The sequence below is a fragment of the Pediculus humanus genome, genomic scaffold (assembly GCF_000006295.1).
Source record: "Pediculus humanus corporis 1103172107644 genomic scaffold, whole genome shotgun sequence".
Lineage (NCBI taxonomy): Eukaryota > Metazoa > Arthropoda > Insecta > Psocodea > Pediculidae > Pediculus > Pediculus humanus.
Window position 1 is genome coordinate 10,378 of NW_002987255.1, and position 27,752 is coordinate 38,129.

At 26.5% G+C, this 27,752-nt stretch overlaps 6 protein-coding genes across 6 annotated transcripts; 2 read left to right on the plus strand and 4 right to left on the minus strand.

Annotated features, from left to right (window-relative positions):
* Positions 1-4,122: 4,122 nt before the first annotated feature.
* Phum_PHUM268060 (Heterogeneous nuclear ribonucleoprotein Q, putative) lies at positions 4,123-8,211 on the minus strand (the record flags this gene model as incomplete). Its single annotated transcript, XM_002426626.1, has 10 exons — positions 4,123-4,298; positions 4,608-4,729; positions 4,805-5,100; positions 5,223-5,428; positions 6,227-6,362; positions 6,866-7,042; positions 7,157-7,264; positions 7,387-7,628; positions 7,764-7,904; positions 8,169-8,211. 10 exons carry the CDS (start codon positions 8,209-8,211, stop codon positions 4,123-4,125), a joined length of 1,647 nt encoding a protein of 548 aa, XP_002426671.1.
* A 1,900-nt stretch (positions 8,212-10,111) lies between these two features.
* Phum_PHUM268070 (uncharacterized protein) lies at positions 10,112-14,321 on the plus strand (the record flags this gene model as incomplete). Its single annotated transcript, XM_002426627.1, has 9 exons — positions 10,112-10,566; positions 10,642-10,779; positions 12,056-12,174; positions 12,250-12,394; positions 12,478-12,773; positions 12,854-13,055; positions 13,136-13,783; positions 13,855-13,972; positions 14,061-14,321. The coding sequence occupies 9 exons, from the start codon at positions 10,112-10,114 to the stop codon at positions 14,319-14,321; spliced, it is 2,382 nt and encodes a 793-aa protein (XP_002426672.1).
* A 3,558-nt stretch (positions 14,322-17,879) lies between these two features.
* Phum_PHUM268080 (uncharacterized protein) lies at positions 17,880-18,345 on the minus strand (the record flags this gene model as incomplete). The annotated part of the gene is made up of 2 exons (XM_002426628.1): positions 17,880-18,147; positions 18,278-18,345. 2 exons carry the CDS (start codon positions 18,343-18,345, stop codon positions 17,880-17,882), a joined length of 336 nt encoding a protein of 111 aa, XP_002426673.1.
* A 261-nt stretch (positions 18,346-18,606) lies between these two features.
* Phum_PHUM268090 (trafficking protein particle complex subunit, putative) lies at positions 18,607-19,126 on the plus strand (the record flags this gene model as incomplete). Its single annotated transcript, XM_002426629.1, has 2 exons — positions 18,607-18,705; positions 18,788-19,126. 2 exons carry the CDS (start codon positions 18,607-18,609, stop codon positions 19,124-19,126), a joined length of 438 nt encoding a protein of 145 aa, XP_002426674.1.
* A 1,055-nt stretch (positions 19,127-20,181) lies between these two features.
* Positions 20,182-24,563, minus strand: Phum_PHUM268100 (WD repeat domain-containing protein, putative; the record flags this gene model as incomplete). Its single annotated transcript, XM_002426630.1, has 10 exons — positions 20,182-21,303; positions 21,400-21,666; positions 21,760-22,080; positions 22,167-22,374; positions 22,452-22,612; positions 22,695-22,844; positions 22,927-23,112; positions 23,291-23,457; positions 23,595-23,998; positions 24,496-24,563. The coding sequence occupies 10 exons, from the start codon at positions 24,561-24,563 to the stop codon at positions 20,182-20,184; spliced, it is 3,054 nt and encodes a 1,017-aa protein (XP_002426675.1).
* A 769-nt stretch (positions 24,564-25,332) lies between these two features.
* On the minus strand, positions 25,333-27,030 carry Phum_PHUM268110 (zinc finger protein, putative; the record flags this gene model as incomplete). Its single annotated transcript, XM_002426631.1, has 2 exons — positions 25,333-26,410; positions 26,663-27,030. 2 exons carry the CDS (start codon positions 27,028-27,030, stop codon positions 25,333-25,335), a joined length of 1,446 nt encoding a protein of 481 aa, XP_002426676.1.
* Positions 27,031-27,752: the final 722 nt, after the last annotated feature.

The window sequence follows — 27,752 nt, forward strand, 5'->3', positions numbered from 1 at the left end:
AAGTATTATTTGAAAAAAAACCATAACAGGCAGCAAATATTTAAATAAAAAATAATAATAATAATAATAACTTCACACTAATACACTTATTCCAATGGAAACAAAAAAAAGAAAAAAAAAATTATTATTATTATTGTTGATTAACTATGGTGCAAAGAAAATAATAATAATAATAATATATTTCAGTTATTTGAAACTGATAAATTAAACAAAATAAGCAAGTCACAAAAAACAAAACTGTCAACAAAATTAAAAAAAAAAAAAAAACGTAATAATAATAAATCAAAAATAAAAAAAAAAAAAAATTATGTGAAAAAAAAAAAACTTATTAATCAATCAATCATATTTATAAATAATTTAACAAAAGCCAAAAAAAACTGAAACTCAACATAAAAAAAAAAAAAAAAAACATTAAAAAAAAGAAAAAAAAAAAAAAACCGCGACCACATTTTTTTTATTATTTTTTTTTTATTTGTTTTTTTATTTTATTTTTTTATATTTTTTTTTTATTTATTTTTATTTTATTTATTTATTTATTATTTAATTCGTGTAAAATCGGAAACATTGCATGATTTCACAACTTACTTAAAAAAAAAATTATACATAAAAGTGCAAAATTCAAATCCATTAAATCATTTTCTATTTATTATTAAAAAATTAACTTTTTCCTTTTTCCTTTTTTTTTTTTTCTTTCCTTTCCATTTTAAAAACCCATTCGCCGTTGGGGTAAAGGAAATTTTATGACAATAATAATAATAATAATAATAATAATAATAATAATAATAATAACAGCACAGATAAATTTAAACAGTAACAAAAAGTTAAAAAGTAAACGTGTGATACAATTTTGATACAATAACAACCTAAACTTACCTTTATCATTGTAATTTTTTTTTTTTACAAACTAATAATAATAATAATAATAATAACCATAATAATAATAATAATAATAATAATAATAAACAAACAACTTTTTCAAGCACTCTAATTTTTCCCTTTATTTTTTTTATTGTCATATTTAAAATTAAACTTTTTTTTTTTTCTATTTTATTTTTTTTTCCCTTATTTTCTATTACCCTAAATAATAATCAAATAATAATAATAATACTTTGCCTCAACAAAAAAATTTTAAAAACATCTTCTGCTTATTAGTTTAATTTTCCGAACAGTTTTCACCAAATGTTTTGAAAAAAAAAAAAAAAAAAAAAAAAAAAAAGGAAAAACTGTTCGTAATTGACATTCTTCTTCATTCAGAAACTAAAAAAAATTTCAAGACCGAATTTCCCTTCCCCCTTCCCTCCCCCATCGAAAATTTGCCATTCGTTATAAACAATTAAATAATAATTTTCTAAATATAATTTCATTAATATAAAAAATAAAAAGCATCAATAGAATATAACAATTTTTTTTACATCGATTTTCATTTTCTTTTTCTTTTTTTTTTTTTTGCAAATATGGGCAAGAAAAAATAAAAAAAAAAAAATTTTTTTTTGTTTTATTCTATTGATGCGAGAACAAAAAACTTTTTAACAAAAAAAAAAAAAAAACCAAATTATTATTATTATTTTCCCCTTATAAAAAACAAATGAATAATCAATCAATCAATCAATCAATCACCGCTTCTGTCTCATTTAACTATTCTATTTCGAAAATAATGTAAAAAAAAAAAAGAAAAGAAAATTCCCCGGTAAAATACAATTTCTGGAAAAAATATAAAAATGGCAGTGAATAATAATTTGTTTTATATATATATGTATATAGTTACTACCGACAAATATTATTATTAAATATAAAAAAAATTATTATTTATATAAAATAAAAAATAAAAAAAAAAAATATATGTATGTGTTTTGTATATAAAAAATTTCAATAGATTTTTCATTAAAACAATTTTATGTATTGGCAAAGGAATAATTTTGACAAATGAAACAGGAAATAAACGAGCCTTGAAAAAATTTGAAATATTTATATATAGGCAGTTACACAAGTGGCTAAGTGTAATCGAATAAAAAATTAATTAGTTTCTGTTTCAGTTACACAAAAGAAAAAAAAAAAACCAGGATGTTAGTTATAAAATTAAAAAAAAAAAAAAAAAAAAAAAAATTACATTCGAACCGAAAAAAAACAAAAAGAAAAAAAAAAAAATAATACAATTTCACGGGACGTAGTAGATTGGCTTATATTTTGAGCGGCTTAAAAAAAAAAAAAAAACATTCAAATTCTTAAGCGTCGGCTATAAAAAAAACTTTCAGTTGTTGTTATAAAAAAAAAAAGAAAAAAAAAAAAATTGAAAGAAAGAAAGAAATAATGAAAGTAAGAAAGTAAGAAAAAACTGGCGTGTTAGCTCCTCGTTGAATAAGTGTTTTCACGATAATCAAAACCGGACCCTCCATTTATATACAACCAAAATGGATGTTGTGTGGAAATTGGTTGATTTATTATGTTATTTTGACTTTGCTTTATCCGACGCTGTATTCCCCTCGGAGTCAAATGATGACTTCCGCCGATTTTACATTTACCTATAAATAAAATAAAATAAAATAGTTTTAAATAATGAAAAACACCTTAACGATGGCTTTTATTAAAAATCGAATTTTTTTTTTTTTTGTATTACCTGCTGAATTTTCCTTGACGGGCAGGTGCCCATGTTGGACGAGGGCCCGACCCAACCCACGGGCTTCTAAAACTACGGGGCGAGCCACCCGTGCCAGCCCACGGGGAAGAGGCCCATCTGTTCGCCCACCTGCTTGCCCACGTGCCACCGCTCCATGGCCACGCCCAGTCTAAAAAAAAATTTTTATTTAAATTTAAAAAAATTAATTTTAACAATAAGTAAAATCACGAAAATTTGACACGAACGAACAATGCAAAAAAAAAAAAAAAGAAAATTTTAAGGAAAAAAAAAAAAAAAATAAAATAAGGAATGGAAATAGGATATATATATAGATATATACACAAACCTGTTCAAAATCGTTTTCGGTTCGAGGAAGGTAAGGAGATGATTTTTCGGCGTCCCTTGGCTTCTTTAAATTCAAGAGGAAGAGGTCAGTCACAAGCATGCAATTCAGAAGGTCCCTAAAAATAGGTGGAACTAGGTGGTAGGTAAACATGATGATGGTTTTTTTTTTTTTTTATGTGTAAAGCAAATGTGATTTATAATTTTTTTTTTTTTTTATATATTAGTATGAAACAAGCCAAAAAATGCAGGTATTCGATAACCCATAAGTCAACTAAAATATTTAGCTTAATATTAAAAATGCAAATAAGAAGGCAATACTTTTTAAAAAAAGTTTAAACAATATTCTAATTGAAAACTCACTAATAGAAATCTAAAAAGAAGTAATAATAAATTATATGCAGATGAAGATATTTACGAAAATATGTATAAAGCGCTAATTAATCAAAATTAAGCAAATTTTTTATTATGTTATTATTACAAAGTAAATAAAGTTGATAAGCAAATGCTGATAACAAAAGCAGAAAAATCACATGCAAAATTCATCAAAAGCAAATTATTAAAAAAAATATTTGGAACATTTAATTACTGTCGCCTTTATAATTTTTTGTTTTATTTTTATTCTCCTCGCTATTATTTACATTAGTTAAAAGTGAATGACGCCCAAAAATACATGCTTCTCACTCAGTATGCATATTACGTGCAATTCTATTAATAGTTTAATCATGTAAAAATTGATTACAATAAAATATAAAAATTTTTTTTATAAATAAATTGAATATCAACATTTTGAGTTAATAACATATTGGCTAAATTATATTGTAAATAATTTAAAATAAATGCTTATGTGTCGGATGTAGATAAAAAAAATTAATAATTTAATTTTTATAAGGAAAAGTAAAGCGTAAAACTATGAAACAAAAGTTGTTTTAACAGAAAAAAACTAATTTATACAAATGAAAAAAATAAATAAGTTGGCCTTGAAAATGATCAAGAAAAAAAAAAAAATTGGAAATAAAAATTTCCAACTACAAAAAAATAAATTTTATAAATGAAACTGTAACTAAATTACAAGCTTTTTAAAATGGTATAAATTGTCTACAAACCGATTGCATCGAGTGCGACATTCATAAGTCATTTATAGGTAAATCACATAAAACAGATAGTTAATTTATTTTTCGAGAACCCACCAACAAAGCCTGTCGGCTTCTGGTCCCTCTAGCTGGCGGTGGGGGCGGAGTAAAATCATAAAAGTAGTCGTCGTATCGATAGTAATCGTCATAATAAGGATCACTGTAGCCGCCCCTACAATCTCCGTAACCATAATAGTCGTAATCGTAATCTACAAGAATAAAGTTTTTCTTGCTTGTAATTTTCTTACTTTTTTATATATATATATCGCTAAAAAATAATATGAATGTTTCCTTGGCCTCGGGGCATATATCTGCGATTAGAATAAGCCCAAACCATAACTCTTTTTAACATGCGAATAGTAAGTTAAGCGTTAAAAAAAAAAAAAAAAAACAGCAAAGACAAAAAGAAACGAAAGCCCATAGCAAACTTTTTATTTCACGCAGTTTTCTTTTCTTTTTTTTTAAATTTGCCATATAGGCTAAAATTTTTTTTTTTTTTTCTTCTAATTATCACTTACCATAATCACCCCTCCCCATGGCTGCGCATCTCAAACCACCAGCAGAACCTCGTGGACCCGCTCCGGGTCCACGCAAAGATGCCATTGGACTTCCCATCATGGCAGGATGACTGGGTGATGATCTGCTAATAAAATAAATATTTGTAAACTTTGTTTTTTAAAATGAAAAATAAATAAATAAAAAAATGATAACTTACCCTCCCCTGCCCTGCATCATTTGCATCATTCTTCTTTCTCTTGCTCTTAAAACCTCTTCTTTCTTCTTTTTATCGGACGGGGGTTTTGCAAGAGACACTTCAATACACGCTCCAGCCAAATCTTTACCGTTTAATTCATTGAGGGCTTTGATTGCATTATCTCTATCTTCAAAGTGTATAAATGCATAGTCTTTAATTTTTTTTACTCTGTCGATTTTACCATAAACTTCAAAAGATTCTTTTAGCTTTTCTTCCGAACAGTCTTGCGTCAGGTTTCTCACATATAACACTTTTACCTTTTTTTTTTTTTTTTAAAAAAAAAAAAAATTATAACTTTACTTTAAACCGCTTTCGATCAAAAATAATAAACCTCAAAAAAAAAAAAATTCCAGCAAAAAAAAAAGAAAAGAAAATTAACCTTTGACATGGTTTCGGCGTCGGGTTCTTCTTGCGGATCAGCCCAATCAACAATTATGTCGCAACCCCAAACTTTTACACGACCTGTACCAAGACGTCTTTTGGCCAAGGATGCTGCTTTGTGCGATTCATATTCCAAAAAACAAAAACCTCTATTTTTTTTCTTATCATCAGGTGAGCTATATATGATCACTTTTGTTAACCCAGCTGTTAAATAAAATAGTAAAATTAAAAATGTCTCGAAATTCAAAATTTTTTTTTTCTTTTTCCTATCAGCAAACATTTCAATCAATTTATTCGAAAAAAAATTGTTTTTATACTATTTCCTTTGCAAAAAAAAAAAAAAAAAAAATCAAATTTACTTTTAATTATTATTATAAAAAACGAACCGAATTGTGGGAAAACTAAACACAAATTATAAGGAAAATCATTGATCCCCAATTTAATTTGATGAATCAAATTTTTTTAAGTTGTAAAAAGGGTAACATTTTATTAATCAAGATGCATTATTTAAAATTTTCAAAAAAAAAAAAAAAAAACTCATCAGGCTAACAATCAATTAATGATAAACCATATTTCATTACATAACACAAAAAAATTTTTTTTTTTTTTTTTTTTTTTTCAATTCTAAATTACACATAAAATCTTATAAACACATGTTAAAGACTGAAAAATAAAGTTTTTAATAAAAAAAAAAAAAAACTATCAATTGGTTTAAAGCAATCATATTTAAATAAACAGTACGCAACTACTTAACTAATTTTAAACACGAAAAATTTAAATTATTAGTGATTTCATACCTTTAGTAACCTAAAATCCTGAATTTTCCGTTAAGCAAAAAAGATCAAGCAACTTAAAATAATTATTGAGAACATTACATACTTTTTTAATAATTTTAATAAGGGCTTAAACTACAATACCATAATATATTTTCGATGAAGGTTCACAAAACAGGTTGTTTTACGGAATTACTATGAATAAAAAGGTAATCAACTAGTGCTTTACCTGCTAATTTACTAAATTCTTCCATGATTTCCTCTTTGCCTTTAGATTTTGGTATATTTCCGACAAAGAGTCGCAGGTTCGGTACGCTAATGTTAACTTTCAAAGGTTTTCCAGGTTTCATTTCGTGATTATCTAGCTGTATAAACATAAATTTAAATAAATAAATAAATTAAAGAAAATTGAATTTGTAAGTTAATTATTATCATTTTTTTATAAACTGTTTGCATTGTGATTAATAAGTTTAATTTAATCATTATTAGTTAATTAATTTTTAAAAATTCTTAAAACATAATATTATTTAAAAAATATCATTTTTGATTTTTAATTTTCTATTTACGTCTATGAAATTTCAACTTTTAACGGTTGTTATTGAAATAACCATTTTAGTTTGGAAAATTCGTTAATTTTATATCGAAAACTGACTAATTATTTATAAAATTCTCTCTAAAAAACACCAACGTAAAGTAATTTACAACAAAGTAAAATTAGCCGAGTTATTTGAGCTACAATTAAAATTTATAAAAAGAAAAAAAAGAAATAAAATAAAATGTAAAACATAAAATTATTAAACAACCCTGACACGACTACCCTTTCATTAATTTTTTTTTAAAGACAATCGAAGAAAAACATAAAACATACCTCTCTAACAGCATTTTGAGCAGCTTCTTTACTGGTAAAGGTCACAAAAGCATAGCCTCTGTTCTGGCCTGTCATGGGATCCATCATTAATCTCAAGTCCCAGATTGATCCACATTTTTCAAACAATGGAATTAGCTCATCTTCGTACATATCTTTTGGAATTTTTCCACAAAAAACCTGTGTTTGTAAAAAAATTAAAAGTTTATATCTTTATAATACAGACTAAATAAAAAATAAAATTTTAATTTTAATACAAATTAATAATGAAATTACTAATTTTTTAAGTTATACCTCACAACCCGAGCCTGGAGTAGGACCTTCCCAATTAGGAGGAGGACCACCATACTTTCTTTGACCGGTAGTCACATCTAAAGTATATCCAGTTCTGTCTAATATAGCCTGTAATTAAAATCATTTTGCATAAATACAACTTAATAACACTATTAATTTCTAAATAATTCTACAAAATGAAACAAACAAACAAAAAAAAAAAAAAAAAAAAAAAAAAAAAAAAAACAAACTTTAATTTTTTCCTCATCAGGAGCTTTTATTATTGGACCACCTGTTAAGGCACTACCTGTAGTACCAGCTCTGCTTTTTTGCCTATATGTTTTCATAACTCCACATAGATAAGCAGATTTGTTGGAAACATGCTCTAAATTTGATTCCAAAAACTGTGTCAAAACATTAAGAGCACCTTCTACTTGAAACTCTTTTAAAGCATCCAAAGCCCTGTCATCCAAATCGATGTGAGCAAGTTTTCCTGGAGGCAAATGATAAGTTACATTAATATTTATTTTAAAAGATTTTCCAAGTATTTTAATGCCTTTTAGGCTTTTTTTCAAATTTAAATGTTTTTATTATAAATTAAATATATAAAATAAAATAAAAAACTTACCAGTTTGATAAATCTCATCTAATTTGGTAGCAACCTTTGCGTCAAGTCCATAATCTATCAACTTATGGTAATCAAGTGTTCTCTCTAAATCATGTTCCTCTTTTATTGATAACTCCCCGTTCCCCTCCGCCATTTCATGAACTGCAATATAAGAAAGCAAAATTTAAGGAGATCTATTCATAAAAAAATATTTTGGCTCGCAAAATATTAAAAAGCTTTTACGAATTGGTATGTGCGAATTGTGGTTAAAAACGTGTGCGCGCCAATTATAATAATAAAACATTGGTGAACAAAATTTAACATAAACAAAAGTTTATTAAAATGGTGCAATTGTTTTGCTTAAATTATTTCGAGCATCAATTAATGTTAAATTTAATAATACAAGGGGAATAACCTTAAATATACCTGCTATCACAATGGAGCCCACGCATAATATACTGCTAATCATACAATACACATAAGAGATAGTTATCAGTAATTACAGTGAAAATGCTTGTTTGTTTCAAATATGACAAGCTGAATGCAAGAGTTATTGGATTAAAAATAATATAAAAAAGGCTAATTAAACCGGTCACCGGTCACAGAAAATTACTTACGATATAAAAATAATGATTAATACAGTGGTTTGTAAGTAATTAAATAAACAATAACACGACTTATTTTTTTTTAGTTAACGACAAAGTCAACAACTTTTATATATTTACATACTCACAATTAATTAACAAAGTTTTTTATATAAAAATATGTACCTCTATTCTATTTTACACTTCACGAAGGGGAAATGGCGGCAGACGTCAACGTGAGACAATACGGGGTTTCATAATTAAGCGCAGGGCCGGATTCTCGAACCCAAGTTCTTTATGGTCATTTTAACATTAGGAAGAAATAACAGAGCGTTTGTTTACATTTTTCCTTTCCATTCCATTCCCCCCCAAAAACTACAAAAAGCTATATTTTTGTGCAAATTTTACTTCTTACACTTACGCAAAAAAAAAAAAAAAAATTACATTTATATAAGTTCAACAACTTGTGATTTTTATCTTAATTAATAACGGAAAAATATCGTTTGTTCTTATCGGTTAACATTTAGAGCATCTTAATCATTGAAAACTGTCATTTCGTTAATTATCAATATTACTTATCTTCAAATTTTTAAAATTAAATTTTAAAAGAAAAATATTAATATTGTAAATCCAAAATGACAGCTATCCATCTGAAGATATATAAACTGAAAGATAAATCGCATATTAGGAAGAGGGTGGCAGTTATCAATAAAAAGTTAGGGACTGTCAGCGCAATAAGAGTTATGATTTTATTTTAATAATTTTCACCAGTTCATTACCACCAAAAGAAAAATCGTGAGAATGTCATATTAAAAAGGTCGGTTAAAAAAATTTCCTACTCTGAAAACAAGTTTTCGATGTCGGATGCTGCATAAGTGTTATAAAGAAAAGGAAGTTGAACGAGGGGGAGAATCTCAATGAAGGCAATGCAACTCATGGTCCTCGATTTATTCACCCCTTTTTGATCTTGAATTTTGCTTCAATTTATGTACAGTAGAATAAAAAAAAAATACTTGCAAAATTTCAATATGAATATACGTTACAGATTATATAAAAAAATACATTTCTCGTGTTCCACTTTAAATAGCTATTTTTTTTTTTTTTTAACATGCACAGATATTAAATCAATGGTAAATCAAACGAACTTTTAAAATAGTTGCAGAATACCGGCCAAACTAGTTTGTTTTATACAGGTCAACGGAATATCTAAAAAGGGTAAAAAGGATTTTTAAAATCTGCGAATTATTTTAATTTTCATTCTGTTAATAAATCGCAATTCCGGATCCTGCATAGGGCTAGTTAAAAAAAAAAAAAAAAAAAACTTGCTAAGCAGTATTCAATAAATCAACTGTTTTTAACCATAAACTGCTTTTATAAGTTTACGGATGCGCAAAATAATAATTACAATAATAATTTACAAACAAGAAATTGAAAAATAAAAGTATACAAAATAACTTTTAAATATAAAAAATCATTGAACTTACAGTACCGAAATTATGGTTATTTTATTTTTTTATTGAAATAATTTAGTAAATTACCGAAAAATTGAACCGATTTCAGAGTTGCCAACAACTAAAAAATTACGCGGGACGAAATTTATTGTGAATACTAAATGGGCAGGGCAATGACGTCAGGACACTTGTTACCGTTGAAATGATTTGATCATTGAATTTATGTTATAATCGAAAACAATCGATTTTTTTAAATTAAGTTTTTTTTTTGGTGTTTGTTTTTTTAATACTATAATGTACAGTTTAATATTGGTGCTTTTAACTTTGTTGTGCAATGGCATCCGAGGACAGTATGAATGTGCAAACTAGAGATGCTTTTGATGAAGTAACATACAAAATGGAAAAAGTAAATTGGGAAAATTGTCCTATTCAACATTTAGGGGATTTATTTTTACCAGAAGACTCTGTATCACATTTACCTGACATAAAAGATATAAATATAAATCCTGTTTTCCCTAATAGAACAGCATTACTACACTTGCATAACTTGGCGTTAAGTAGAAGCTTTTTTTGGAGTTACATATTACAATCACGTTTTATTAGGCCTGCGATAAATGATACCTATGATCCAGGAATGATGTATTACATTTTATCCACCGTAGCAGATGTATCTGCTAACCCACACATAAATGCTTCTGCAATTTATTTTGCTCCAAATACATCTTATACACCATCCTACAGAGGATTTTTTAATAAAACAATGCCAAAATTTGCACCTCGAGCATACAGGTATTATACATATAATTTATGTATAAATAAATCAACATAGCTTTAATATTAATAAAAACTATTTTTTTGACTCAGGGCAGATGATTTTAATGATCCTATTCATCTTGAGAGAATATCAACTTTGAACACATTTACAATACAGGATTTGGGTGCATTTCCTCCAGATACTTCAAGCATGGATTACACTTCTGATTTTTACAGAACAAATGAATGGTAATTTGTTTTTATTTTTTAATATCGTAATTTCTACAAAGAATCTATATAAAAATCATTACTCGCATATTTGAAATTTTAGATTTTATATAATCTTAATTAGTAGCATTAGATTATACTTTTACATATTTTAATCATTTAGATTTACTATTAATTTGTAGATATTTAGAAATGTAATCAAATCGATTCATTCTTGATACTTCAAAAAAAAAATTTTTTTAAAGTAAATTTAAGACAAAGAGAAATATTTAAAGAAATATTGATCTATTAACCTTGTAGAGGTTCTTAATTTCCCTTTTTTTTTTGACCTTTAAAGTTACCTTAAATCGCGAGCAATTATTAAAACTACCCAAAAAATACACCCCTTTTAACCCTTGACCCAACTTTCTTAGAGGGTTTATGTATCTTTTTAACACAATTAAAATACACTTGATTCCAGAAATATAGTTGATACCTTAGAGGGTTGCCTACCCATCACTGCTAACAAGTGTATTTTTATTATTTTTTTTTTTCTCCCAAAAAATCAAGGGGTTGGGGAAAGGCACCCTGACTTTTTTGAAACCTTTTTACTTTTATTATTATTTTTTTTTCAACCATACAAACTTATTCACGTTTTTTTACTTTTATTTTTTTTTGTAATTAACCTTTTTAAGAATAAATAGTTTGTGTTAGTTGCTCTTTTATATGAACTTAAAAGACCCTAATTTTTAATGCTTTTTTTTTTTTTTTTTACAATTTAATCACTTTTAAAATTTTCTTTTTTTAGCTTTCATTTAAAATTTACTAATATTTTATATTATTTTTGAGCGCTTTAAATATTTTTATACTTTATAATTGAAATAATTATAAGAAAAATTATTTAAAAAATTTTTGACATTATTAATCTTGCATAGGCATAAATTAAAAAAGTAACACAGCTCAGTCCTAAAATTAACTATTTAATAAGATATTTTAATTTCATATTTTTTGAAATATTAATAAATAAGTTATATTTATAGAATGTTAAATTCGACATATTATTCAAAATGCTAATTAGTTTTGAATTATGATATTGTATTTAATTTTTTATAATCTGATTAATTTACGCTAATTAAGGTTGTATATAAAAAATTAATGTATTATAGAAGAAGGCTAAACTAAAAGTATTTTAAAAGCTTTAACTAAACATTAGACCGATTTAGTTAAACCAAGAAAAATAAAGTTATCTAAAGTTGGACTTAAGTTTTTTTGAGTAATTGTTAGAATTAATAAAATTGGAATTGATAATTGTTAATAGGTACAAAAAATGGCTTCCTGATCAAGTATCTGGTAGACACGACACAAAAACAACTTACCAAGTTGCAATTCGTTATGCCAACAACACCAATGAGACCTTTACCTTCCACGGCCCACCAGGTTTGCTTATATTTTCGATAGAATCTAAAAAAAAAGAAAAAATAATAATAATAAAAAATTATTAATTTCTCGTAGGTTCCGACGAGGTTCCTGGCCCCGTTAAATGGACAAGACCTTATTTTGATTGTGGCAGATCGAATAAGTGGTTAGTTGCTGCAGTGGTTCCAGTTGCAGATATTTATCCCAGGCATACAACTTTTCGTCATATTGAATATCCTACGTTAGTGTAAAATTTATTCATTCTAATCTCAGTCTATCCTACTATTGTTTAATTTTATTAAAATTATTATAATGAATTAAAAGGTACACAGCGGTATCAGTTCTTGAAATGGATTTTGAAAGAATAGATATAAATCAGTGTCCTCGTGGTCCAGGAAATGATGGTCCCAATCGTTTTGCTGACACTGCACGATGTAAAAAAGAAACCACAGAATGTGAACCGCTTAATGGATGGGGTTTTAGAAGAGGCGGGTATCAGTGTAGGTGTCGGCCTGGCTATCGATTACCTAACGTTGTAAGGAGGCCATTTTTGGGTGAAGTTATTGAGCGAGCTTCTGCCGAACATTATTACAATGGATACGATTGTTTAAAAATTGGATGTAAGCAATAAAAATTTTTTAAGTTTCTTTAATTTTAAAATTAATTATTGGTAATATATTGTTTTTTTTTTTTTAAAAAGGGATTCATAAATTACCGGCTCAATGGGACAGAGCAACCAAATTTCAAAGAGAAAAGTATTTAGATCGATATTACGAATATCGTACTTTCAACAATGCTTCCGATTTTAATTTTACCGGTCCTAACTCAATTCATGTCAGCAAAATAAATATCCATTCAGTTCTTAAATTTATTTTAGGCGTAAATGAAAGAAACTGTAAAGAGTAGGTATCAAAACTCAATGATATTTTAAAGAGTAAAAATAAAACGATTGCCTTTTGTTATTTAATTACATATTTTGTAGGTATCGTCCAGAAGATTTAATTTTGCAAGGAAGCTACAGTTACGGAGCTGAAGAGCATTATGAAAACGAAGCTAAAATGGCATTGAGACTGGCTAATTTTATAAGTGGTTTCCTACAAATTTCCGATCCGAAAGAAGTTTTTTCTGGTAAAAGAGTTGCCGATGGTCCTTTAACTGAAGATCAAATGATGGGGGAAACTTTGGCGTTGGTCATGGGAGATACAAAAATTTGGGCCGCGGGAACTTTTTGGGAAAGAAAAAAATTTACAAACAGGACCTACTTTGCACCTTACGCTTATAAAACACAATTAAATACAAGAATTTTTAAAATGGAGGATCTTGCAAGATTAAATAAATCAAATGAAATTTATACTAACAAACCGTGGTTTCAATTCTTAAAGCAAAGATGGGCATCTAATTTTGATTCACTTGAAAAGTTTTATTTAAAAATAAAAATAAGGCAAAACGAAACAGGAGAAAATCAAATCAAGTACGAACATTATCCGACATCCTACAGAGCTGCCAATCTCGATCACGGGTATTGGACTTCACCGTATTTTGATTGTGATGGAAAAGTACCTAAATGGGTTATAACATACGCAGCTCCTTTCTTCGGATGGAATAGTTTAAAAGCAGACTTGGAATTTAAGTAAGAATCTTTCTTATTTTTTTCGAATGGAAGAATTTTAAAAGTTTTAACGTACGAATATTATTTTTCAGAGGCGTAGTCACAGTCACAATGGATCTTTTGCAATTAGATATCAATCAGTGTCCCTCCAAATATTCAACTCCAAATGCATTTAAGGAAACGCATAAATGTGACCAAAAAACGTCTTACGTAAGTAGTTAAAGCATAAGTTAAAATTATAATTTAAACCCTCACATCTAAGAAAATTACTTTACGAACATATAATTTTTTTTTTTAGTGTGTTCCGATCTTGGGTAGGGGATACGAAACAGGAGGTTATAAATGCGAATGCAAACAGGGATATGAATATCCGTTTGAAGATCCAATTACATATTATGATGGCCAAATTATGGAATCTGAATTTGAAAATATTGTTAGTGACACGGCAACAAGATTTGACATGTTAAAATGTCGCCTAGCCAAGGCTTCCTTTATTTGCCCCTGTACATATCTTTTAATAATCTCAATATTTTTTTTATATTTCTTTAAAGTAGTTTAAAACTATCACGAATGTTAGTAACTACTGAAAACTGTTTTTTATTGCTATTTGAAAGCTTTGACAATAGTAAAAAAAAAAAAATGTGTTCAAGATAATTTATAGTAACTATGCGACACATTTATACGTCTCAAAGTTTAAAATCGAGAGATGTTTACAAACTTACATTAAGTAATTATTTATACAGACTATGCAAAAAACGAAGAAGCAATTTTATTTTATATAGTGTACAAATTATTTAATATTTTATATTTTTATATTGAAACTAATCCGTCCAAATATATTAAATGAAAAAAAAAAAAGAAAGTAAATAATGTATATTGCTTACCCTAAATATCAAGATTTACTCTATTGAACCCTCGACAACGTTGTTTCCTTAAACTTTCTTCGAAAATGTTTCACAATTAAAATACAAAAAAAAATAAAAATAAAAAAGTTGCAAACAAAAAACAAAAAAAATCAAAGAAAATTAAAACAAAATCATCAAACACTTATACAATAATAATAAACAAAAAAAATTTAGATTTTTTTTTGCGAAAAAACTCTAGAAAAATATATATATATATTGAAATTTCTACATAGTTCTTAACAAAAAAAAAGGAAATTTTTTTTACCGGTAACCGAAACCGGTATTGTACGTCTGTTGCCGGTTTAACACCGGCTCTTTATTTTCCTAACCAAACTCACTCCAGTTGAATACCATGAGGTGCACACCACTTAAGAAAAATGACCGTCATCCTGACGGTCCAGCAACCACTTTCTAAATAAATTTTTTTTTTTTTTTTTTGTGTGTTAAAAAATAAAAACCGTCCGATTCGAGTTTACTCACTCGCCTTATAACTTTGACTACCAACCGTGTATTGTAACCTCAAATATGTAAAAAAAAAAAAAAAAATTATTTACTTAACTTGCCTTAAATAAAATCTTTATAAAAATTTTTTTTTTTTTTTTTATCCCCTGCCAGAGATTTTTAACAAAAGAGTTAAGATTTAACTAAGGCAAAAACTAGTTTTACCCTTCATAAGGCACTAAAATACACCCCATAACTCAGTGTGGTAGTTTTATTGGTAAAAATAAAAATAATGCAAATTTTTTTCTTTTTTTTTTTTTTTTGAATTCGCAGCTTTATTTTCCCATTGATTTCATCTTTAAAATAAATTATTTATTGCGGTTTTTTTTTGATAATTTCTCAAAGTTTTTCCATTTTAAATCAAAACCAAAAAAAAAATATTAATTACAAGTAAAACGCAAAATTAAATTTTTTACAATTTAACGGAAAAAAAAAAAAACGAATTTTAAATAATTATCATAACCGTAGTAACGGTTTATTATTTTTAAAAAGTTTTCTATATATATATATATATATATATATATATATATATATATATATACATTTTTTTTGTAATTGTTAGTAAATAACATTTTCTAGAATATTCTAAAACAACATTAAAATTTTATAAAAATTTTCTTTCCATAACGTTTTCATTCGAATTCTATATCATGTCTTATTAAAAAAAATTTTTTTTTTTTTTTTTTTTTTTTTTTTCGCTCCCCCCATTTTCCCCGCGATATCGACCTCGTATTTAAAAAAGAAACATTCGGCAAATAAAATGTTTTATAAAAAAAAAAAAAAAAAAAAAAAAAAAACTTACCCAAAAGATTTCGCGAATCGAAAAAAATGACGATGTAAAATAATATTATGTGCAAATTGATCAAATTGTTTTTTGTAAGGACCGAAACATTGAAGTTAAAATTTCACGCTTCGAAAATATTTTTAGCCATTTTGTCCAGATGTCGACAATTGAAAAACGATAATAGTAATAGCATTTGTTATTTGAAAACATTTCAAAAAAAAAAAAAAAATAAAATAACAGAATGAAAGAAAAAAATTTTGTTTTTCATTATTTACCTTGTTAAATAAATAAAATCTCATTCATAATTATATAAATTAATTTCTTCGATTTAAATATTCCGTAAATCTATAATATAGATAACACATAAGAACATAAACGGCTATTAATATAATAATAAATACACCGAAATAAAATACGGTTAAAAATACCGAGCCCATTAAATTAAAATTCCAAAATAAGGAATTTATTAACTTTTTTTTTTTTTTTAAATTATTTAAAAAAAAAAATAATAATAATAATAATAATTTTCGAACAAATGAACCCAAAAAAAAACAATTCAAAAATTTATCATCACTCATTATCATTCTTTCAATTAATTAAATTTTTGAATTTAAAAAATTACATCAAATATTCCTCTTCCTCTTCCTCTTCCCTTTTTTTTCCCTTATTAAAAAATTATCAATATTAAAAGAGAGAAAAATTATAATTTTAAGGTATGAAATGGTGGGATATTTTATCGTAATTTTTTTTTTTTTTTTTCAAAGGTAATAATAAAATGTTATTTATATAAATAAATTTTAACATGATCTACAGTTAAAACTTGGTAGCAAAAAAAAAATTTATATATATATATCTTGAATAACCGGTAATTTAATGAGGAAACGAGTTTTCTGCATTTCTATTTCTTTTCCATTTTTTTTATTTTTCAATACTTTAATCAAATTATTTTATTACAAGGTTGATAAAAATTATTAATTTACAAATAAAATCATTTATGTGATAAATTTACAATAACATTTTTTTTAATTGGGAAATTCTATTTAAAATACCATAAGTGATATTATTATTATTATTAGTTTTTTTCCTTTATGAGTGAAAACTATCCTGATTTTAATATAAAAAATTTAAAACGCAAACAGAAAAAATGATGAAATGTCAAATTTAAATTATTATTAAAACAATAATTATAAAATTAGTATTAAGAAGAAGAAAAATTATAATAACAGCCTTGGATAATGTTAGGAGATAAAAAACTTAATTATGTAACATTTAATAAAAAAAAAATATAATTTAATGGCATTCATTCATTTGTCATAAAAATATTATTATTATTATCATTATGAAATAATAATAATAATAAATCATTGCTTTAAATAATTTCTTAAAGTTTTTTTTAATAACAAAATTTCAATAAATATGTCAATGGGAGATATAAAATTTATAAGTATAAAATTAATATATTTTTTATACTTTTTTTTTTTTTTTTTTTTAAATCAGTACAACATTAACATGATATAATTTAACAGTCAATTTTTTTTTAAATAAATTAAGATTTTTAAATAAAATAATAATTTATATCACATTTATGTATTAAGTAATTACAATCGCTGATATGATTAGTGTTGTACTTTTCATAGTAAAAATGTATGTTACTGACCTTAAAGAATAAATAATGAAGGTTAGAGTTTTATGATTAATTACATAACATTTTTACTTAAATAAATATAAATTTTGAATAATTGTAATAAAATAATGGCCCTTAATGTTTCTCGACAACAACAATTGTTTAAAAACTTAAAATAAAGATTTCGTTAAATTAGATAAAAATTTTACCTGGAATGTATGTTTTACTATTGTTAATAATAAAAAGTCTACAACATAATTATTATTATTTTTATAAATTATAAAACTAACAAAAAATAATTTGTCAAAGATTATTATCATTATTTTTTTCTACATAATTATAATTAATAAATCTAACTCCCTGAACCAATTGAGCGCATTCATTAGTTAAATGACATGCAAATAAAAGTAAATTTTTTGGTTGAACTCTGACGGCAAATCTCATAAAAATAAGAGAATAAACGCACAAGGCAAGAGTCATTTTTCCACTGATATATTTTGGATTTTTTCTTATATCACTAATGGCAGCTAAAGGAATTCCCCAATTTGCAACGGGTCCCCAAAAATGAGTGCTGTTTAAAAAAAAAAAAAAAAAAAAAAAGTTACTTTTAAACTTTTTGTCCTTCAATAATTTCAAGGTAACTTTATAAATTAAGTCTGTTAAAATTTTATATTTATAAAAAAAAAACAATAATATTTTACCTCATTAAGTAACTCCTAAATTCAGGACTTTTTAATTGACCAAAAATTTTTTTCGTTACTGCAGCCATTCTTTAAAAATTACAAATAAAAATTAACAAAACGATAGAAAATAATTTTGATTTAAATGAAACGACAATGGTTTGACGTGGATATAGAAAAAAACGTAGATTGTGTGACATGACTAATTTGCTATTTACACGATCCAATACAATGTTATGTGACCGCCTTTGGGTCTCTTAAATTATTTTAAAATGATATTATTAAAATAGAGTGGTGGTGTTTTTTTTTTTTTTTTTTTTTACAATTTTGTTTCTTGAAATGAATTAAAAATGACCATTTATAATTTTTATTTATTCGATAAAAATGGAACGCTTTTATATTATGCTGAATGGTTTAGAGTTAAGCAATCAGGAATGACAAGAGAAGAAGTGAATTTTTTTTTTCTTTTTTTTTAATTTCTTCATGTATCACATTTCAGGTTCATTTAAAATTTTTTAAATTAAATTTCAGGAGGGAAAATTAATGTATGGGATGCTTTTTTCATTAAAAACTTTTGTTACCAGAATTTCTCCAATGGATGTAAAAGAAGGTTTTTTATATTACAAAACAAGCAAATATGTTTTGAATTATTTTGAAACACCTACAGGTTTAAAATTTGTATTAAACACAGACATTGTTTCACCTAACAATAGAGATATTCTTCAACAAATCTACAGTCAAATTTATGTCGAATATGTTGTAAAAAATCCTTTATGTTCTATGAATGAAGCCATTGAAAGTGAATTATTTAAGACTAAGTTGGATGAATTTATAAAAAGAACTCCTATCTATTCTGTTAGAAGTGTTTAATTCAAAGTTAATTATATTTAAATAAATTTAAAAAATAATGAAAAAACATATTTGTGTTGTTAATAATAAGAAATGGAATTAGAACATGTAATTTAATCATGAAAATTCAAGTAATGTGAGTTTAAAGATTGTAAATCTGTTTAAAGATGATACTTTTTCTTTTATCATAAATTAAATTTAATATAAATTAATTAAAACAATAATATTAATATAATTTAATTATAGATTAGTAAAAAGTTATGTATATATATATATGTTTTTTTTTTAAAGTTAGAAAAATCATTATACTCTACCTAGTATATTTATCAATTAAATTTTTTTTTATATATGAAATTAGCGACATTAACAAATATTTCGAAATTGAAAAATTCGATAATTTTGGCACAAAAAGATGTTTATTGTTATTGTTCTCGTAAAGTCAAATAAACTTCAAAATATTATTTAAAATTGAAAATAAATTTCAAAAATTAAAAATTTCATTCTTAACCATCATCACACAATATTTGGATTTCGTCAATACAAATTTTTTAATTCGAATTCAAATGACTCAAAGTACTAAGTAAATGTCATCGATTATTATAATTAGTTTTTCTATTTTCCTCCAGTAATAATAATAATAATAATATTCAATGAAAAGATTAATATTATTTAAGTTTGTAAGAAAATCATTTACAGTTTTTTCTTTTAATAAAAGAGTGCTAAAATAATATAATATATGCCATATTTAAAAATATTTTTATTTACATTTATTTTCAAATTATATATTTAAAACGCGAAAAAATATTTATAATGGTAAGAAACTTATATATATATAATAAAAAAATAAATTTTTTAAATACTTTAACTTAAATTATCACTGTTACGATTCATTAATCATTCACTTTGTTACTATTTATTTTAACCATTTTTATAGACATATTTATTACAAATGAATTTCTTTTGTTGTTGTTGAAAGTAAAGCAAAATTGCGATATTTAATTAATATATATATATATTAGGGCAATATTTTTTCCTTTAATAAAAACAACTTTTCACTATTTAACATTAGCTATTAATTAGGCTAAGGCTGAAGCAGGGAGAGAGCTATGTTTGGGTTTCATTTTATTTACAAAAACTTTAATACAACCGTTAAAATCTGCACTTACCAAAACGTATCCTCCGCAACCCTTGGTCCGTTGTGCAACTACCGGGTCCTCAACATTTATCTCATCTCGGTCTCCTCTAAGTTCCAATTCTTTTTCTTCAAGTTCTTTAATTATACTTTCTGGATTGGGTGCAAAAACTGCACATGTTACAACGGCATTGTGAACTTTGATTCCCTCCCAAAAATCATTTCTGTCTCTCCGTACGGATGAAAATTTAGCATAGTCGTGATGAGTTTTCCAAATATACAAACATTGATTTTCGGAGCCGCTAATTATGTATTTTCCATCATGGCTGAAGCTTGCCTTTATTTGACTACTTATATTGACATAACCCTTATATTTGCAAGACAGGTTTAAATCTCTGAGATCGTACAATCGAATTCTAGAATCATTGGAAGTAACTAAAATTTTTCCCTCTTCTCCCGGCATGGGTTCTATTCCACTAATTTTCCTCCCAGTAGAATTTTTACCACGAGTCGATCTGACATGAATTGTTGTATGATATTTTAAATTATCCGTATGATAAAATATACAGCGTCCATCGTAGCTTCCTATTACAGCTAATTTACCGTTTAAACAGAAATTAGCGGCTGTTATAAGCTTCGTTTGACCATCTACTTCATTCCAAACAGCTACCTTTTTATCGGGAATATTCCATAATCTCAGTTTTCCGTCTAAAGAACCGCTTAAAAAATACCTGTCATCTCTCGGTAAAAAGACAATAGCGGTAACAAAATCAATGTGTTGAAAACAGCAAAGACATTCTTTGCGAGAAATATGCCACAGCCGAACAGTTTTGTCCATAGAAGACGAAAGAACGAAATAATTTTTTGACCAAGAAACGTCTAATAAATCAGACGTGTGTCCTACATAAGTACAAAGGGGCTTAGGCATGAACGGCGCTATGCTACCACCGGTATCTAAAAATGCAGATGTTGATTCTGGGTCTTCACCCGAATGTTGTGACACAAGTGATTCTTGAGAAGGAGTTGGTGAAACTTTGTTCGGGTTATTATATTTAGTTCTAATGTCCTTAAAGTTTTCAAAAAAAAAATAAAAACGTCAAAACTATTGCAACCGATAATAATAATTAAAGGTAAATTATAATAATATTTAATTTTTACTTACCTGAAATTGTTGATAAGCATTTTTTAAAACCCACACGCGAAGAATTTTATCTTGACCAGCAGTGGCTAGTAAACGACCGCAGGCTGAAAATTTCATGCACCAAACTGGTCCCTGATGCTCTCCGCTGAGGTCTTGAACGTGTTTAAGACTGTCAAAGTCATAAGGCCCTTTGTGACTGTTAGACGCTTTTAATTTGATGTATTGTTCTCCGGTATTTCCTTCTTCAGTTATATCCATTCCCTCTTCTTTATGCCTTCCTTGTGAAACCTACAAAAAAAAAAAAAAAAAAAAAAAAAAAAATTACAAAAAATCGTTCAACATTTCAGTTCATAATTGTGTAAATATAATTCTTTTAATTACCTCTTGAGCTAATAATTTAGCTTTGTCCATGGTTTTTTTAACAGTGGAACCAAAAAATTTTTTGAGTTTTTCTGTTTTTTTCTTTACAGTCCTCCTATCGAAATCTTTACCTATTTGAATCTCAGATACTTTGCTATCAACACTTTCCTCATCGGATTCCTTTTGCTTTTCTAAATTAGTGTCACTCACATATTCTGATGTTAACCTCATAATGTGAAGTGAAAGGGGATTGATTCCTTGAGGTAATTTATCTTCGGCTACACTTAATGGAACTCTTTCACCAGTGTCTAAATTTAAAACAGTAACTTGTTCTAAAATTTCCTAAAAAAAAAAAAACACAAATAAGCTTATCATTAGTGGATTAGATGACTTAATAAAACTAATAAGGTACAATTTTTATGGCATACCAGATCTGACAATTGTTTTCCAGAGTCAGTCCTTGTCCTGACAAACATATTCAATTGCGATATAAAGCCTTGTTCATCATCTGCAGATTTCCTTCTTTCTTTAGATACTTTAGGACTTAAATTATTTTTTTTATGTTCACTATTTTTAATTTCACTGTTTTTATCTAACATTGTGGCATTTGAATGTAATCCAACAAAATGAGACATGCTGCGAAATAAAAACAGAAAAAATTATTATTTCATTTACAATACTCAAGTTTTGTAATAATTCTAAAAAATACATACCTTAATCCACTAGCACTATTGATACTAGTACGACCAATGCTGTTAGTATTACAGGGAATCATTAAGGGTAAATTATTGGTAATAGGAAATTTATCTTTATTTTTTATTTCTTTTGGCCTATCATCATCGACAACCTCTTCAGCCTTAGCTTTGTCTTCATCCTTTCGTAAAAAAAAAAATATTTATGAAATTGCAAACTAAACATTATCAAAGTTATTCTTATTTAATAAATGAAAGTCATACCTGAGGTTTAACAACATATTGCCCCTTTGTTGCAGAATGAATATCCAAAGAATTTTCGAGTTCTCTAGTTAATGATTCAATTGTACTTGCAGGGCTTGGCAACGGTATTGTACCTTTAGAGTTATGTAACGAGTCAGGCAGATTATTACCCTTTAAAGTATACCATTTTAGTTAAATAAGTGTAAAATGAAAATAATATAATAATTTATAAAAAATTAAGCACTGCACTTACCACAGAAGGATGTAAAAAAGTTTTAGACTTTTTCTTCCATTTTCTCGGTGGAGGAACAGGCATCTTCATGACGTCACTTATTTCAGTGTTTTCCTTCTTCATATCTTTAAAACTTTTGGTTTCATTAATACTTGTTAAATTATTAGTTGTTATTGAATTTTTAGTGCTTGCAATTACATCTGGTTCCTAAAGAATAACAAAATAATTATTATAAATTTAAAATATGTACATTGAGCGTAGTTTAAGTTCTCTATGAAATATAAAAATGGTCACGAGTAAAATATAGAGAAAAAAAAAATAAGCTTGAAAGTTAAATTTCCAAATTTAAATAAAAAAATGTAAAACAATTTTAAAAAATGCATACCTGTAGGGGAAGTTCACAAGAAGAGCTTCTTAAATCTTCATGACTCTTAACAGAATTACTATTTGTTATTTCACAATTTTGTGAAAAAATTGTAGATTGGCTACTTCTAAGTGATACTGGAGAACTATCTCTTGTTGTTTCCAAAGATGACTGATTGCTAATTAATCCTGGTTTACTGTTTAAAGGATCCTTTGATGAAGCTATAAAAAAAAAAAAAAAAAAAAAATTATAAGCAAAATTTAAAATTATTAAAATGTAAAATAATGTAAAAAAACGTAAATGTAAAAATGTCTTTTTTTTTTACCAGATTCTATACCGCCTAACAGCCTTCCAACTCTACCTAGAGACATCATGCTTTGAATGCTTATATTATCATGCTCAATTATTCTGAAAGGGTGAGAGGTTTTAGGTGCAGGTTGAGCAAACACCCCCTCTACTGAAGATGTTTGACTTTCTGGCTGAGATGTATTTAACCCACCAATATCTTCATCATCTGTTTGCATTCTTTGTCTCAGTTCTGAAAACCATTTTCTATCATCATTGACCAAGAGTTTCATTTCTTCAGGTTTTTTTAATTCTTCATTATTTTCATCCCTTAGTATTTTCACATCTTCTGAAGAATCTAGCTTTGAACTTATTTCATTGTTTGTCTCTTTATTTTCTATTGAAGAATTCTTTCTAGATGTTTCATTGAATTCTTGCTTTTTGCTAGAAAAATTTTTTAAAAAAAAAATATTTATAAAAAATGTACAACACAAACTTTTAATACATTTAAATTAAAAAATTTAAATTTAAAAGCATGGTTACAGTTAAAATTTTCTTGATTTCTTTCACAAATATTATTCTTTTATAAAATTAAAATTTGCCATGACAATTCTTTTATTTCGATTACATAAAGTCAAAAAAAAAAATTATCTTACTGAAATTAATATAAATGTATCAATAACTTCTGTTACTTGGTTCTTTCATTATTTTCTTTAATGGATAAATTTATTTTAAATAAATTTTCAATTTACATTTTTATGTTTAACATAAAAATATAAATAACTCTTATTTAAATTTAATTAATAGTAAAATAATATTTACGAACAAATATAACATTTGTTTTTAACGTAAATTAAAAAAAAAAAAAAAAATAATTTAATGAAATAAATTTTTAAATATGAAATTCATTTTATCAAACATTAACGAAGTAAAAAACCTACCTTACAAACTTTTTGGGAGTAGAATCTTCCGCATCGTAAAACTCTTCGGAATCAGTAGAGTCAGACATTTTTTTTTCTTTTCATGACCGAAAGAAAAATAAATAAATGATAAGAATGGCCACGAAATGTACCTCAAATGGTCTTACCCACGAGATCCATTTTGAATTTATAAAACTAGTTAAAACCACGACAAAAAAAAACTAATGACACTTGTATGTCCAAAAAATTTAAAAGTTGAGAAGAAATAATGTAAAATAATTAAAAGCAAATTAGGTAAAGTACTTTTTTTTTTTTGCTTTTGTAGATTTTTTAATATGATTTTCAATATTCAATTTTTTTACATTTGAAATTTATAAATGACTAATATTATTTTTGTGAAACTAAAAAATTTTTTTTAAAAATTTTCTTCAAGTGATGTAATAATTTGCTCAAATGCTTATACTTCATGAATGTAATATAATACATATATGAATTTTCAAATACCTCCCAAATAAATTTATATTGACCAATAGTCAATAAAGAGTTATAAGTTGCTTTGGTAGGAATAACATAGTTTTGAAATGGACAATATATATTAGATTAAAACAAAAATAAAAAGCGTAAAACACAAAACTTTTTTTTTTTTAGCATAAATAGCAGTGTAGTAAAAATATTAAGTTACGAAAATAAATGTTTATTATAATAAATATTTTGCATGCAGCAAACATTCAAATGAAGATGATAGAGTTTTTTTTTTTTTAACAATTAGTCAATTATACCGGATTAAAGTCACATTTTACATTTTGTTCATGTCACTTTTCCCCCCCTCCCCTCACGTTCACGTGATAATTTGATTATTTAACTACAAATGCTCGTGTTGTCAATGATAGCAGTGCTCGAAGAATTAGTTGCCGGTTGTCTCGCAGTATCACTATCATGAGGTTTTATAACATTATCAAAATGTGCTCTCACATGAAGCATAAATTCTGATTTTGTTGCAAATGTTTGTCGACACACCGGGCAATATTGCATTTCTGATATACTAAAAGGTTGATAAGGGGAAGCATGTTGTGGAACGGTAGGATAAGCTGAATTTCCTATTCCAGGCATGTGGACGGAGTTCGGATTGTAATTTCCAATCGACCTCTGATTATTGGGAAAATTATTTGGGCTTATAACACCTATACCCGTTATTTTCTCTTCGAGATGTGCTTTTGCATGAACCGTCCATTCTTCTCTCGTGGTCATCATTTGGCCGCAAAGTTCACACGACCAATTTGCTGCAGCTGACTGAATGCTTAAAGCTGTAGCTTTGGGTATCTCATCAATATCTTCCTGTAAAGCTTTTTTGGCCGCTGAATTCTTGTCGATATTTGTTCGTTTCCCTAAAGGAGCAATATTTGTTGGGGTGCGATGTTTCATTTTATTCATATGAATCACTAATTTATCTCTCCTAGCAAACGCTTTATCACATACTTCACATATGTAAGGCTTTTCTCCAGTGTGAATACGTGTGTGTATCACTAATTTATCTTTTCGCGCTAAGGTCTTACCACATATAGTGCAAGTAAAAGATTTATTTCCCGTATTCGGAAGACCTGATGATACATGAGCGTTTTTTGTTTGAGCCACAGAATTTGTTCTCGATAATGATTGCTGTTGTTGCTGTGTTTGCTGCTGCTGCTGTTGTTGTTGTTGTTGTTGTTGCTGTTGTGATCCTTGATGTTGTTGCGTTGTCTGAATTCTAACTGATCCCAATGCAGTAGTGTCTTCTTTTTTCGGTTGTGCCATTGTAGGCGTTGGTCTTGTCAATGAAGTTTGATTTGAGGATTGTGGAACTGGAAGAGGTGTCGGTAAAACGGCTGATGTAAGTTTTCGTTGATTGATATCAGCATGGGAATATGGCAAATCCGAAAATAGCATTCCAGTGGATGGCCTTGATGAAAGTCCAGAATATTCCGGCGTCCTAAAAATATTAATAAATATTAGTGTATGTTTTTTTTTTAAAAATAAATTTACTTTGTGTAAATTTAAAAAAAAATTATTTATTAATTTAAAACAAAAATTTATTTTTAAAATTGCATGATTTTTTTTTTGGAAGGTTTTAAAGAACTTATTGTAAACGAACACTTAAATACCTGAAAAAAACAAAATTTAAAAAAAAAAAAAAAAAAAAAAGAATACATACCATGAACCCAATGTTCTTAAAACTCGAACTCCATCATCGTATCCCATGCCATCATCCGGTACGGTAAATGTTGATTCTATATTCGATTTGTAAGAGTCAGAACCTGAAGTTTGCAACTGAGGTACTTTAATTGGTGCCGCATAATTTGAATATCCTCCTACCTGATTGGCAAATATTTTCGACGATGTTGATCCAGCGTTTCCATTTGAAAGAGTTGCAGGTTTTTTTTTATCGTCCATCGGTAATGGTATATTATCATACCGGAATTTATTTTGTTGCTGTAAAGCCACAGCTTGTTGAGCCATGTAGGCTTCCAAATATGACGCCTTTTGTACGTCACTCATTTTGTCCGATCTTATTTTTTCCATTTTACAAAATTTTTTATTTTTTTTACTATTTTAAATATTTAAATACAATAATTTTTACATTTACATTAAATAAAAAAAACCTTAAAAAATAAATACAAAACTACTTTCACTTTTTTAATTTGACCTCAAGAATAAAAAAAAAAAAAACAGAAAATTGACCTTGAAGAAAACACCAAGATCACGTGTCATGGCAAAGGCACAGAGCAAAGTTAAATACACACACACACAAAAAAAAAAAGAAAGAAAAAAAAAAAAAAACTTTATGCGGAAATATAAAAACAGTAAAAAATAAAAACGCGAACAATGAAAATCCTACTACATCCTGTTGGATTGTCAAATAAATTCCAACACAGAGAAAGTAGAAATAGGAAAGGAAAAAAAAGCACACGACAAAAATGGTTTTTTACGTGATGCTAGGGAGTGAATACTGAGAGTAAAATTAAGGGATGGAGATTGCGAGTGAAAATTAAGGATGAGGGGATATTCGATCAATAACAACCCTTATTGCTTTCACCAATCAGGGTCGTATTGGTCATATTTCCTTAAACATATACTTTTTTCTTTCTTTCTTTTTTACAAAAAAAAACCATTCGTAACATGTTACGTAATTTTTTTTTTTTTTACCACAACTACTACTAATTATTATTATCATTATCATATTTAATAAAATAAAATATTCGTATTTTAATAATTAGAGTAGTAATTTTTTAATGTTAATATCG